This window comes from Arachis duranensis, chromosome 7 (genome assembly GCF_000817695.3).
Source record: "Arachis duranensis cultivar V14167 chromosome 7, aradu.V14167.gnm2.J7QH, whole genome shotgun sequence".
Classification (NCBI taxonomy): domain Eukaryota; kingdom Viridiplantae; phylum Streptophyta; class Magnoliopsida; order Fabales; family Fabaceae; genus Arachis; species Arachis duranensis.
Window position 1 is genome coordinate 6,238,073 of NC_029778.3, and position 14,015 is coordinate 6,252,087.

Below are 14,015 nucleotides of genomic sequence, written 5' to 3' on the forward strand. Positions count from 1 at the left end.
AGTCTTTAAAATTAACATTAATCCACATATTATCTAAACAATATAATATTTTTTAATTTATACTATATAGTATAATTAATTTAATTATGCACACATTGTGCAGGTCTTAAGTCTAGTTTGAATAGCAAATAAGGCATTAATAAAGTAACAATTTATTATACGTTAAGTTTGTATTTTACTACATGCAGTCATGCACGGACTACCATTGTAGCCAACTGCAAATAGGTATATAGATCTGAATTGCCTGATTATGACTGAATTCAAATGCATTATGAGCGAGGCGTACACAAGAAATCAAGCATATATTTAGTGCAAATATAAATCGATAAGATATAATTATATATAGAACGTAACCTAAAAGTAAAAAACTTACATTATCAAACAGCATTGAAGGAATTTCCACCATAGATATGGTTACTACAGTTAGCAAAAGATATTAACATATAAGCAAGCCTCTAATGAATTTACAGAAATAGAGGATGAGCAGGGATTCTAGATTACATAGACCTACGTTGGCGTCAATGTAATAAGCGATTGTACAAAGTGAAGATTCAAGTTACATTAATAAAGTCTGTAATGTACTTAAAATGGTTGACATCAAACAATGCTCGCAGCCAACCAATTTTATCAGATCACGGATGTCAGATGCACCTAAAATGCGAATATTATATTAAAACATATACAATAGGCACAATGGGACTAGTACGTTGCACAATTAGTGTGCAAGTCATTACAGTCAAACAAGTTACAAAATTAGGATATTATATGGGGAAAAAAGGGGAAAAAGTTTTTTCCATCAATGAATAGCAACTCGTCTTTCGTAAGAAAGTTATTAATCTTATATCAAGATAAGAAAATGGCTGACACTAGAAAAGGAAATAGCTGTAAGCATACATACAAAGTTTCTAAAATTTGTAGTTTCTTAATGCAATACAACACCATAACCGGGGTGTCATCACACAGAGAGAGGTCCAAGTGAGAATGGTAGTTTTACGAGTGCAAGGAACAAATTTGAGTCATCAGATTTTACATCAACTAAAATGAGACACTGCTGTTGCGTAGATTCAAATAAATATCAAAAGTGACTAATAAATATTATAAAAATAATTTTAAATACATAAATATGAATACGAATAATAAATTATTTTTTGAAAAGTATATATTTTGAATTATAGTAGTTTAAGTACATAAAAATATAGGTGGTAAACATTTTAAGATTTTATGTAAAGTAATTATTTGTATAATCTCTAAAGTTATCATTACTAATTTATGTTTCAAAAATTAAAACTGCATATACCTATATTGTTAACTATTTTAATAAGTACAAATAAATTGTATTTTTTCATTGTATAGGATTAAAACATAAATATTAAAATAAAATAACATTGAATAACTACCTTAATTTGAATCAATTCAAAAGTAAACTACCTTAATTTGAATCAATTCAAAAGTAAACGTTGTATAGACCGAATACAAATTATAATTTTATCTAAATTTGTTATATTTATTGGTGTGTTTTATAATATTATGACAGATAAAGTATATTTTTTGTCCTTAAAGTTTGTTAAAAGTTTTAAAAATATCCTTAAGTTTTATTTTATTTCAATTTTGTTCCAAAAATTTCCGATTTGCATCAAATATATCCCTGACGGCTAATTTTTCAAAAAATTTAGGACCAATTTAGCAACAATTTCACAAGATCAGCCTTCAACACAAGTAAATTGGACAGTTGTCATGCATTATTGCTGGATTAATCCTAAACTTTCTGAAAATTTATATTTGATGCAAATTGAAAACTTCAGGAACAAAATTGAAGCAAAATAAAACTTAGGAGTGCTTTTAAAATTTTTGACAAACTTCGGGAACAAAAAATATAATTTATCCTACTATTAAAGTAAATGCAAAAAAGTAATGGATTATTAGGCATAAAGTTAATTGTGATAATCTAAAACTATGAATTAGCAATATTATTTTTTTCTATAAAAGAAACATTATACGAGTAGCTTGACGTCTTTCAACTATAGTATAAACCGCTCATTGGTTTTTAATTTTTGAAACAATCTAGCACACTCATTTCCCATAAATTATTTTATAAAAAATGCAATTGTAAAAACAAATGAATAATCAACTTATTTCATGTGTCTCTAATTATTGTGAGAATAGTTATTAAATATGAATTGAATAACAAAGGGGACATTTAAAATTATTAAAAAGAGATTTTAATTGGAAAGATTACCTTGTTAATTATTATGGAAACTGTTACAAGAATTAACATTGAGGAGGAAAGAAAATATATATTTGGTTTCACAATAAAATTACATCTAAACTAATATGCTGACATGGCAAAATTCTAAGAAATCTATATGTAATTAGTTGAATATGGAATGACTTTGGTATCAACTTTTATATAGATAAAATTGATTGATTGATAGATAGATAGATGGAATGATTTTTTTGGGTGCTAAATGACTTTTTAACATCTTTTAATCCTAACTATCCATATATGGCTATAACTTGCAGTCTGGATTTGTGTCTGTCGCATTCATATAAGACTACTACTCTTGCTAAATAAATCTCCTATATATGAATATAATCTGGACCACTACCATATATAGATAGTCAAGATTAAGAATTGTTAAAAAGACCATATGACCAATTAAGAATTAAGAATTCATGCAACTTTAATCTTGACCATTGATGTAAAAGATATAACACAAATTTATTTCTCTCATAAAAGCACCCCTCTCACTTGGACCTCTCCCTATATAGTGTGAGTTAGCTTAGTAGAATACCAATAGGCACTAAGTGCCACCAGAAGGAAAATTTTCCATCCTAGCAAGATCAACAGCCGCAGCTATTATAAAAATGTTTCATGTTATTTTCAAAACCTTTAACTCGATAGCAGAAATGTTATGAGGTTCTCTAACCTTATTCAGCATTTTGCATCTGATCATGCTCGATAAATTCTAGAGCATCGTCTTTGGATACAACATTAACACGGCTAACCCGGCTTTTATGCGTTACTCCATAGATCTTGTCAGCAACTTTCACAAGCTCTGGGCGGAATGTTGTTGTGATAAATTGTGTGGTTGAAAAGTCTGCGAGACGGCGGATCATATCTAGGGAAGTTAAGGATCCCAACACAACAATATAAAATGGAATCTTGATATCAGTCAATAAGGCAAGCATAATAATTGTTAAATTTAAATATCACCAAAAGCCCATATCTGAATCTAAACATTTCCCAACTGCCTCCTCCAAAGCACATTGATTGCAAGCATGGATAAATTTGAACTTTATATTATATATCTTCAATAAAAAAATATATATATATTGAAACAAAAAATGTAATTTACGAAGTAATAAAGCCTCACCAATGCACCAAGACCAAGGCTAAAATAGACTTCTCCAAAAGAAAGATGAAGCACTGCCCTTTGAAATTCACTTGAAATTGTATTTCTCATGTAAAACTGTAAATTTTAATGTATATGTACCTGCATTTCCCTCTACTAGAAGCACTAATGCAAGAACTTAACCTGTATCTTGGTGCTTAGGTACGTTTAACAGCAATACTTACGAGAGAAAACAAACATGAAGGTATTTCCCTGGCCTTTTGAGATGAACCCTAAATGAAAGAAGGGAACATGATAAATATGTTGGAATAATAAAAATTGTTTGAACTATTTTGGATATCAAGAAAAACCTATTGTGTCCTTTGATTGATGAATCTCACCTAGTAGGATAAGTCTTTTTAGCTGTCAAAGAACCATGCAAGTAACAGCTTTAGTATATTTAGAGGAGATGGTCACAAGATGACTATTATATAAGCACTATAAAATTTTATCGAACCACAGATGCAATACAAGTGACTGAGGAATCACAACCAGTTAATTGCCATGAAAATAAGATAGCAAGAGTAATAAAAGGATACTTCCAACAGCAGTTCTGTATTGTGGATCCAGAGCCGCATCAATCTCATCAAATAGATAAAACGGAGCAGGATCACATCGTTGTATGGCAAAGATAAGTGTAAGAGCAACTACAGTCTTTTGACCCCCAGACAACTGCTTCATGGACTGTGTCTCTCCTTGTCCAGTAAAAGAAACCTGCAAGGAATAAACGTGCCAGGAATGTTGAATAATTATAATTATATACCTAAATTGTGTGTAGTATGAAAGCAAAACAGCAGCTTTGGTTTTGACCACTGCTAGACCAATAAATGAACTGGCAAAAACATTTAAATCATAAGTAAAAAGGGCACAGCAGAAATGCACTTGCCTTCACTTTCACTCCAATGTACTTTTCTACTCTACCCTCTGGGTTTGCTTCACGAGGACCATCCTCATCATCCTCATCATCATCGTGACCACCATCCTAAGAGAAAGGAATGGATACATAATATCAATTACAACAACAACAAAGCCTTGTCCCACTAAGTGGGGTCAGCTACATGAATCAACGACGCCATTGTGCTCTATCATGTATCATGTCTACAGAGATACCGTTTACATAATATCAATTACAATAACCAAAAAAGAAAAAAATTAACTTCAATTGAGATAGCTCACTTCTCACAAATTTCACATAAAAAATTGATAATCAAGCACCACACAAGAGAAAGTAAGAAATCAATTAAAGCATGACCCTATATAACATGCTAGAAAGCAAGATCCTTTCACAAACCAGATAAAGATTTAACAATCACAAACCTTCTTCTTCATCATAACCAGATGACCATGACCCCCCTGTACGAGTTCAGAAAACACTTCTCGAAAATGCCTAGCAACACCTTTGAAAGTGCGCTCTATTGATTCATCCTTCCGTTGATCAAGTACAGATATTAGCTCTCTAATTTTCTGCAATTACTCAATGCCAGTGACAGAGAACTCAAATAATTTAGTGATGCTGTATAGACCAGTGTGAAAAAAAAATGCAAAAGCTGGGTTTGGATGTTTCACATTCAAAATGAACCTTAATACTGGAATACAACTAACATAAGAAAATAAAAGCAGTCAAAAATATAAAAAGGGGAAAAAGTTATTTCATACATATGCAAGTGGTTAACAACACCTTTTTCAGGGACAAATCAAAATATCACCACCATTTTCAGGGAGAAATGAAAATATCAACAATCAGATGCCATGAAAGATCAGTTGTACCAAATCTTTCAGATGCTATAGTGCAGAACAGGAACTAGCAATGTATATCAAGCATTTAGCTGTCAGGTAATCACCCACCTTAATGTGAATTATAAAGAACCATTTCAACCAAAAGGCCAGACAATTACCTCATCTCCTGCATCAAGTTCAGCTTGCCTTTTCTGAAGTTCCTCTCGTTGTTCCGTAAAATTTATATACTGGTCAAGCGCTTTCTTGTTTACATGACTGAACTGCTGCAGTTGATCATTGCACCTGTGCAACACTTTATGCAATTCTTTGATGTTCCTCCTCTTGTACCTAAGAAGGTGCAACCAAGTTAGCTAAAACCAAACTATAAGAGATAACAACAAACTCCAAGGAAATAACCTAAAACTGTAACAGCACATATCTTCTGCATTATTTAAAATATGGCAGATTTCTTGATCATTTAAAAGAAAATTAAAAAAATAAAATAAAAACCTTATTTATGACCCAAAATTGAAATAGAAAAGAAATGATCATCAAGAAAAGCCTTACGTCTCAAATGCATCTGATGTCAATGGGCCCAGTTCCCTTATTTTCTTTGTATATTCCTCTTCTTTAGCAGAATATATATTTTTTTTACTCAGCAACTGCTCTAATTCTTTTGTTTCCTCCTGAAGTTTTCTTTCATACTCATCCTCCAAAGACTGCAGACCATAGTCATGATTATTGATGAAGCAAAAACTACTGTAGCCAGCAATCAATCTATAATATTGTGTTTGGTTCGGAGAACAAGACAAAACAAAACACGGAAAACAAGACACTAAAGACAGAGACACAAAAATTAATGTTTTTATATTTTGTTTGGTGATAAACTAGAACAAATTACAAAAGTCTAATTTACTCTTATTTTTCCGTACAAAAAGTTTAGGAAGAAAAGTATAACGATAAAAAATATAATTATGAAAATTTGATAAAATAATGAAAGAAAAAATAAAAAATAAATTGTGTCTCTTGTTAGTATTAGGAAGGACACAAAATACACTAATTCAGTGTCTCTGGACATATCTTATTTGCCAAACATGATTTTGTGTCTGTGTCCCTGTTTCAGTTTTCCGTGCCTGTAAACAAACGCAGCCTAAGAAGACTACATACCTTCAACTTATTGATTTCTTCTTTGATCTGTTTAATTTCCTTTGATCGTGCACTTATACTATTAGAGACTCCTGAGAAAGATAGTGTTGTCAACCATGGAATTATAATGTTTCTTCAAAACCTCAAGAAAAGAAAAGATTAAACGGAAGTCTCACTTCTAAGCTGCTCCGTTGCTTCATCAACTAACAATTTAGCATCACTAAGTTCCTGCGCCTTCAATCCAGCATCTACACCCAGAGTGTCATCATCAGCAGATGATATTACAGCTTCCAACTCTTGCTTTCTTCTCCTCAGGTTTGTTGTTAGATTAGTTTCCAACTCCGCTTTCCGTGCTTCCGTCTGCAAATCTCAAGTTAGAACAAGGATCTAGCCCTATAAACTGTACCAATACAAATACTATCAATTCAATAACCTCGATACGATCAGTCTTGCATGCAACAAGCTGCTCTTTAAGCTCCTTGATTTCGGGATTCAAATCAGACAAAAGCTTCTTTTCCTCTGGTGTTAAATGGTCAATTAGTTCCGTGCCCATCTCGGCTGTTTTCATTGCCATACTAGCCTTAAGCTGTTCAATTTGATTCTGGACATCAAGAAGTGACTTTTCCTACAAGCCATTAAGGAAAAACTTAAAAATTATTGACACTAAAAATTCCACAGCCAAATTCCAACAGAAAAGAAACTCCAAGGGGATCATCTTGTATAATATAGAAATATAATAACACCTTTTTTGAAAGTGCCTTAGAAATCAATTGCTTCTGCTTGTTAGCATTTGCAATGTCCTGCTTAAATTGTTCCATTTCTGATTTTCCATGAGCACACTCAGCCTCAATCTTCTGCTGCTCGGAAACAAGTTCAGTGATCTTTTGGTCTATCTGTGAGGTAAGTTCAGTGGAAACAAAACTATTGGAGGTTGGAAACAAATATACCATGGCAAAGAAAAGCATGTGCATCGAAAAAACATAGGTGTAACTACAAAAGTTTCAACAAAATATAGAGCAAAATAATTATCTAAGCAAAATCAATCATTGTCAACAAACAACAAAATCAATAATAATAAAACAAAAAAAAGCGATGACTTTAGGTAATAAGAGTTCAAAAACCATTAAAATCCACTTAAGGGCTATGGAACCAACCATGTGCAGTCACACACAAGTTATCCAACTACTCACGGGGAGAGGGGAAAAAATCCAGATATAATCTTATTTTCTAAAACTTGCTTGACAAAGGTCTTTACAATTTTATACACCAATCCACCTTCATCCACTAAATCATTACTCTAAGAAAGCAACATGAATATTCAAGAGAAACCAGAAATCTAAATGACAAAGAATGATGAATTTACTGTTTGAAGTTAACCAAATTATTAAGTTAATGCCTTCCTTCCTCCTAGCGTTCGTAGCTACTTTTCTCTTTTGGGAGAAAGAATATCATAAGAAAAGAATGACACAAAAAGATAGGATGACAAGAGATCTCCTTACTGGTGCAAAAATAAACCCAAGTAAAAACCGAGTGAATCAGCACAAAAAAATAAATAAATAAATAAAGGATTTTATTTATTAAAACATATATAAATATTAAAGGATATCTTGCAGGTCAGATCTAACTTTCATCAATTCCTCCTCTTTTGAGTGAATTTCATCTTCATTTTGCTTAATGATATTCATAAACTTCAATTTTGATCGTCTGTGATCATAAAATCCTCCCGTCATACTACCTTTCTTGCTAACTTGATCACCTGTAATGAAGCACACAGCTTATAGTCAAAGGCAAAACACACAGCCAGGCCATATCATGTAGACAAGCCATGTAAAGCATTTCCACACCAACCATCCAGTGTTATGCAGTCAAGACCATCAGTCCTGGCAACCCTTGAAGCCACATCCAAATTCTTGCACACAACCGTTCGGGCAAATACCTAAGAAATATCAGAAATGATGAGGGAAATCAATCCATCTATATAGTCAAGAAGATAGTATCACCAGCCACAGACAAAAAACTTATAATTAGAAGTTTACAACCCTTTAGCAAATTGCTCCTGAGCATGTATTAACTTGTGTAAATAAAAGTTAACATCTGTTGTAGAAGCTAACCTGACTGAATGCAGGGTTATAGTCATGTTTAAAATTCAATTTCTTTAAGAGGGGGATGACATCAGAACTCTGGGGATAAGTAATGCGTGGTGCCCTCACTCTGTTAAGTGGGATAAATGTAACTCGTCCACCTTTATGTGCGTTAAGATGTCTAATTATCTGGGTTGACGTGTCATCATTTTCAACAACCACATGGAATAAGCTGTTTAAACAAATATATTAAAAGGAAAATGTTAAATTGCATGTACAAGTGAATTGAAACCTGTAAGGAGATCACAGCCTAAGAATAATGACCAGCACTTCAAAAGGATTGAACAAGTGAAAGCTTTGCATGTTCCAACACAAAATCCATTTCAATCACACCAATGGAACATAGAGAAAAATACACACTAGAATGCTACAGTTTGCATAGCCTATATTTCAAACGAAATATAAGGGAGAAATGACCTGTTTCCTGCAGTAACTTCAACTGCTGTGAAGAATTTCTCCTCACAACTCAGCAACTCAATGATAGGACCATAAACACCAGAAATGTTATACTCCCTGCAGATTTTCCGAACTGAGTTCATCCCCCTTCTGACATCCTGAACATAAAGGAGTGTCAAGTATGGTGATAGAAAAAATAGCAACATCTCACTAGAGTAAGTTTATAGAAATAAAATCATGACAGAAAATCTCTGAACTGGACAGATAACAGCATCTTCCACTGCATTCCCAGATGCTAAGTACTATCCATTGTTAAATGTCCAATTAGATTGAAACATCAGCACAGAACATCATATATAATTGCAAAGGATTTTATTACCAACACATTAAAACTCCATAGACATACATGGAAAGGAGTATATATATATATATATATATAATTCTTAATAATCCCCCTTTCTATTTTTAAAGTCCATTCTTGATGGTTCGTTTTAGTACTGCATAACCTAAAGGACAGAAACCAGGAAGTACTTATTCTTTCAAGTCCTTTCCTTTTATATTATAAAAGAGCAAACTCTTCCCATGTTACACAGCTGGTCCTAAGCCCGGATAAAAGAGGAGGGTTGTGACCACATAAAAACTGTCCAATCTTCATGACATAGACCATTATTATGAAACAGCAGTAAACTCATTAATCATGACATAAACCACTTGATACTTTCTTGAAGTTGCATATAAATTCTCTAAGTAATGTTGAGCTGCAATGTATATATAATATATATAGCAAGATCCCATAAACAGAAAGCAGTTTATAAGATTTTAAGGACAAAGATCTGTATGTGGTAACAGTTAGCCTAAGTCAGGCAGTATATGTAAGTGATTCTATATTTATACCCCAAATTAGCACCAACACAGCAACACCTGTGTAAGTGATTCTAAAGTTATACACTAAATTAGCACATACGTACCACACACATAGTGAAAGATGGAAAATCCCAGATTAACTGTAACATTTCTTGAGAATCTAAAAGTACTCAGAAGTCAGAAGTGAGATGATAAATAAGCAAGAAAGACAAAAACACTCACACCGGGAATTGCGTGATCAAGGCTCTTTTCAGCCTTCTCAACTTCAGCTCTCAGCTTATCAATTTCAGCAGTAAGTGTATTTTCTTTGTCCCATAAGGACCTACAAGACAAAAATTTAAAATCACAAGTAATATCTTTGTCACTCTGTAAAGTAACCAATAATAACATTTATTCTATCTAAAATAGTATGTAGGTTTCTTTACTTAGTAAGTCCTTATAGTTTACTCAAATTTTCAGTTAGATCTTTGCAAGCCATTTTTGTTTTAGAAAAAAAAATACGAATTATTCTTGGAATATTTCTTTTATTGGATGTAGGATGAATTGTGGAATATTTTGTAAGCGAATATTCCATGTGTATTGCGTTTTTTTTTTTTTTAAAGATAACCATTTGTAAGGACCTAATAAATTTTTTTTTATCCATTATAGATAGCCAATTGCAAACTTTTAATCTATAAAGACCAAACAAAAAATTCCATAAAACTATAAAGCCCAACAGAATTCGTAAACCTACTATTCATTCCTTTATCCCAGAAATATATAAAGAATGCACAAAAGATATACATACTTCCTCTTATCCTGCAACTTATCTCTTTGAACTTTATATTTATTAAACCCTTGCCGTGACTGGTCAATGTGAGATTGCAAAGTAGTAATCTGAGATCTACATTTCTCAATGGTCTCATCACAGCCATCCAGTTCACCTTTAAGACGACCAATTTCCTCCAAGAGCATTTTTTCCTGTCCCGAAACAACAACCAAAAATAAAGAAAGAAAGAAAGAAAGAGAAACATCATACGATGATAAATAGACAGCATAGCTCAATGAAATTCATAAATACAAATCTAGCAGCCTGATAAAAAGTAGGGACCTTAATGTATTTAAAATAAAAGAAAAAAGGAAGTCCAGGCTCATTACAGCACATAAAGAAAAAATTAGCACTTGCCTGCCCTGAGTTTGAGGAAAGCACTCGTTCAAGATCTTCTATCTCCTTGCGAAGCCACTTGTCACGAGCAGCTTTACTTGGAAACTGGGTTGCACGCCCTTGCTTTTGGTAGAGTATACTGAGCTGTTTCTCACGCTCCATTATTCTGATTTATAACAAAATATTTTTTTATTTATTTGGGAAAAAACACAGTTGAGGTTGTTGCATGTTCTCTACAAACACAAAACAACTTACCCTCCTTGGATTGGCTATAGAAATTATCTAAAGAAACATCAGTGTCAAATACATGCTTGCACAAACAAGCAACAAATACAAAAATCTATATTTTAGATCTAGAGAAAAGTTCTGCAAGAATGATGAGGACAAACAATATTTCATTATCTTCTCTAAAATTAGTTCTTTAAAGATAATAGAATGAAATTATAAATAGCCAACAGAATAATATTAAAACATATCATGTCAAAAAGACTAATTTGTACATTCAGAGAGTGCTGCATCCAATTATATTATTCAACTGCAACTTTAGACACCCACAACCGTAGCTTACCGCTTGGTGATTTCTTTTTCTTCCATAACTTGTTCCTCATATTTAGGTCTGATTTTCTCCAGCTCATCATTTGAATCTTGAATGTTCTTCTCAAGTATCTTCAGTTGTCTTGCAGCATCTTCCTGAAAGCAGGTAGGTGAGAACAGATCTTGGACAAACCATCCCATCAAAAACAAGTCAAACAAGTAATCAGCCATCATAGTGATACCTTTGCTCGAATATTTCCAGCAATCTTCTCTTGTAGGTCCTTGACATCAAGCTCAAGCTCTGTGTGCTTCTTTAAAGCCTTTGTTCGTCTCTTTTCTATACTTTCTTTCTCTTTGTTAGAGTTTTGAAGTTCTTTTGCAACATCTTTCAATGTATTCTCTAAATCTTTGATTTTCTCATGGGCATCAAGCACGTCATTATACTTTTTTGCAGATGTTTCAGAAACCTTGGCTCGGGCTTCTTCTATCTAAAACAAAGTGACAAGCATTCAACTACAGGCATCAAAATCCAATATTTCAAAATTCTAGAGGAGAAATCAAATAGGGTTTCTTCAAAAGCAAATCTAATCAATAGAACACAATAAGTAATCATGAATAAACTTATAGATACAGTAAAATTAAACATAGACAACCTCCATAAGTTTTTGTTGAGCATCTTGAACTTCTTTGCTATAAATAGCATATTCCAAAGATTTTCTCTGCTTGTCAAGCTGCTGATATTTCCGTAGTTCCTCTTTCTCCTCATCCAATTCCTTCAACCTCTCATCTAGATACTGTACAACTTGAATTATTTGCTTTCTTTTATTACCTATCAAACAGAAAAATGCTGGTTGATAAGAAATCAGTGACAAGAATAATGAATAACATAAACCGAAAGCCTTAAATTAACTAGTTAAACAGAAAAACATGCCAGTTTCCTGCATAATTTTCAGACTTTCACGACGCCGCTCCTCATAAACTCTAGTACCACCAATTTCTTTCAATAAATCCAGTCGTTCTGAGTCTTTCATCAATGTTAGTGATGATATCTATGCAACAATAAGAAACAAACAATCAAGAACTCTATCCAGCTCATGGTTTACCATATATTTATATTTATATGTAACGTGACGAAGAATCTTATCAAAATGAAACACACATTTAGGCACCCCCGCCGTGCACCAATACCTTTCCTTGCTGCACAACATAGTAAGGATTTGAGCGAGAGAACCCAGCACTTTCCAGTAAATTCATCACTTCAGTTTTTCTGCAGATCATTTATAATTTTCTTTAGGAGCAGAGGGAAATAGTCATTTGGCTAAGCAGTATAAACCAGAATATTTCATTTTGAACTGAAGTCAAAAGTGAACGTCAAAACACACGCACTAATATGTTAATAAATTCTACTCACGTTATGTGTTTTCCATCTAAAAAATACTCATCCTTCTTCAAACCAATAGTCCGGCGCAAACGCACTTCCTCCTTGTCAACCTATTCAGCAGCAAAGATAGATGCCAATATTTCAAACAAAATTATTGCCAATCGTATCCATATTCTATAAGAACAAAAATCACTAGAGTCTTGAGCAATTCTGAAGCAATGGAGAAATTACATCACCCTATCGAGGCTGAAGCATTTAAAAAACAGGATTTCCATATGACTTTAAAAAAATACAATTATAAGAATCACATCAAAACTTAGGTAGTTTTTCAAAATTTGAAAGAGAGACCCAGTGTACTCCGTGAATCAAATGACTTCATAGCAAGCAGAAAGTATTTAACATCATTTTAAAGTATGTAAATGAAATAACTGAAAGAGGCAATGCAGAGAAAGAAACTGTACTCGTACTCACAAATTTATTTGGTGAAAACAAAACCTTTATATTATTACTCATTAACTCATTTGCCAAAAATGGGTTGAGCAGCATTACCCATAATATGCATTCATTAGATGAGAACACACAAATATCCAACACATTGTTGCACTTAAAGCAATTAAGAAATGAAATGTTAAAAATATTAAAAAGGCAACTTGTTAGCAGAATTCCATATGAATATTTCTAACAAGAATATTAAAAAGGCTCTATATAATTATCTTTCTAATAAGAAACAGAAGTACCCAAAGAAAGCTACTTTTCCATAATCCATCACCATGGCATTCACACGATCTGTTATATACTTTTTAGACAACAAAAGATGAAAATAGCATACAAAAAGATGAATAATAAAAAAAAATAAATCACCGGAATACGGTTGTCTGAATTGTCAAACACAATCTCCACAAACGCAGATACAACCTGGTGCCCAGCCCCTTCCTGTACAGAGAATAAATCAACAAAGCATGCCCAGGTTCTAAAATTGAATAATGAAACATCAGAACCAGCGGTAGGAATGAAGAAATATGCACAATGCCATACATGGAGTAATGAATGTCGATCCTCATTGCGTAGGTTCTGATAGAGATCACTCAACACAAAACGAATGGCTACATATGAAAACAAAACTTTTTATTAAAAATAAAAGATTAACAAATCAAATGTCGAAGAACAAATTTCAGTTGCATTCCAAAGAATAGATCATTGTCACCAAATTAATGTAATAGAGGCAAAAGAATGGCTGTTTCCATACCATGGAAAAAGTTTGACTTCCCGGATCCATTAGCACCAACTACAAAATAAATAAT

General features: G+C 32.8%; 1 protein-coding gene across 1 annotated transcript in view; it reads right to left on the minus strand.

Moving 5' to 3' along the window:
• LOC107496773 (structural maintenance of chromosomes protein 3) overlaps positions 1–14,015 on the minus strand; it is a 56,814-nt gene that overhangs the window by 39,751 nt on the left and 3,048 nt on the right. The window contains exons 4-25 of the mRNA XM_052251886.1: positions 13,961–13,999; positions 13,750–13,817; positions 13,576–13,647; positions 12,745–12,824; positions 12,522–12,600; positions 12,265–12,382; positions 11,987–12,162; positions 11,576–11,821; positions 11,368–11,489; positions 10,821–10,965; positions 10,443–10,615; positions 9,878–9,977; positions 8,813–8,949; positions 8,366–8,567; positions 8,103–8,190; positions 7,860–8,010; positions 6,998–7,148; positions 6,688–6,879; positions 6,431–6,614; positions 6,276–6,346; positions 5,676–5,827; positions 5,412–5,456 (exon numbers count right to left, since the gene is read on the minus strand). Coding sequence (XP_052107846.1) covers positions 5,412–5,456; positions 5,676–5,827; positions 6,276–6,346; positions 6,431–6,614; positions 6,688–6,879; positions 6,998–7,148; positions 7,860–8,010; positions 8,103–8,190; positions 8,366–8,567; positions 8,813–8,949; positions 9,878–9,977; positions 10,443–10,615; positions 10,821–10,965; positions 11,368–11,489; positions 11,576–11,821; positions 11,987–12,162; positions 12,265–12,382; positions 12,522–12,600; positions 12,745–12,824; positions 13,576–13,647; positions 13,750–13,817; positions 13,961–13,999 — 2,791 coding nt within the window. The remainder of the gene's footprint in view (positions 1–5,411; positions 5,457–5,675; positions 5,828–6,275; positions 6,347–6,430; positions 6,615–6,687; positions 6,880–6,997; positions 7,149–7,859; positions 8,011–8,102; positions 8,191–8,365; positions 8,568–8,812; positions 8,950–9,877; positions 9,978–10,442; positions 10,616–10,820; positions 10,966–11,367; positions 11,490–11,575; positions 11,822–11,986; positions 12,163–12,264; positions 12,383–12,521; positions 12,601–12,744; positions 12,825–13,575; positions 13,648–13,749; positions 13,818–13,960; positions 14,000–14,015) is intronic.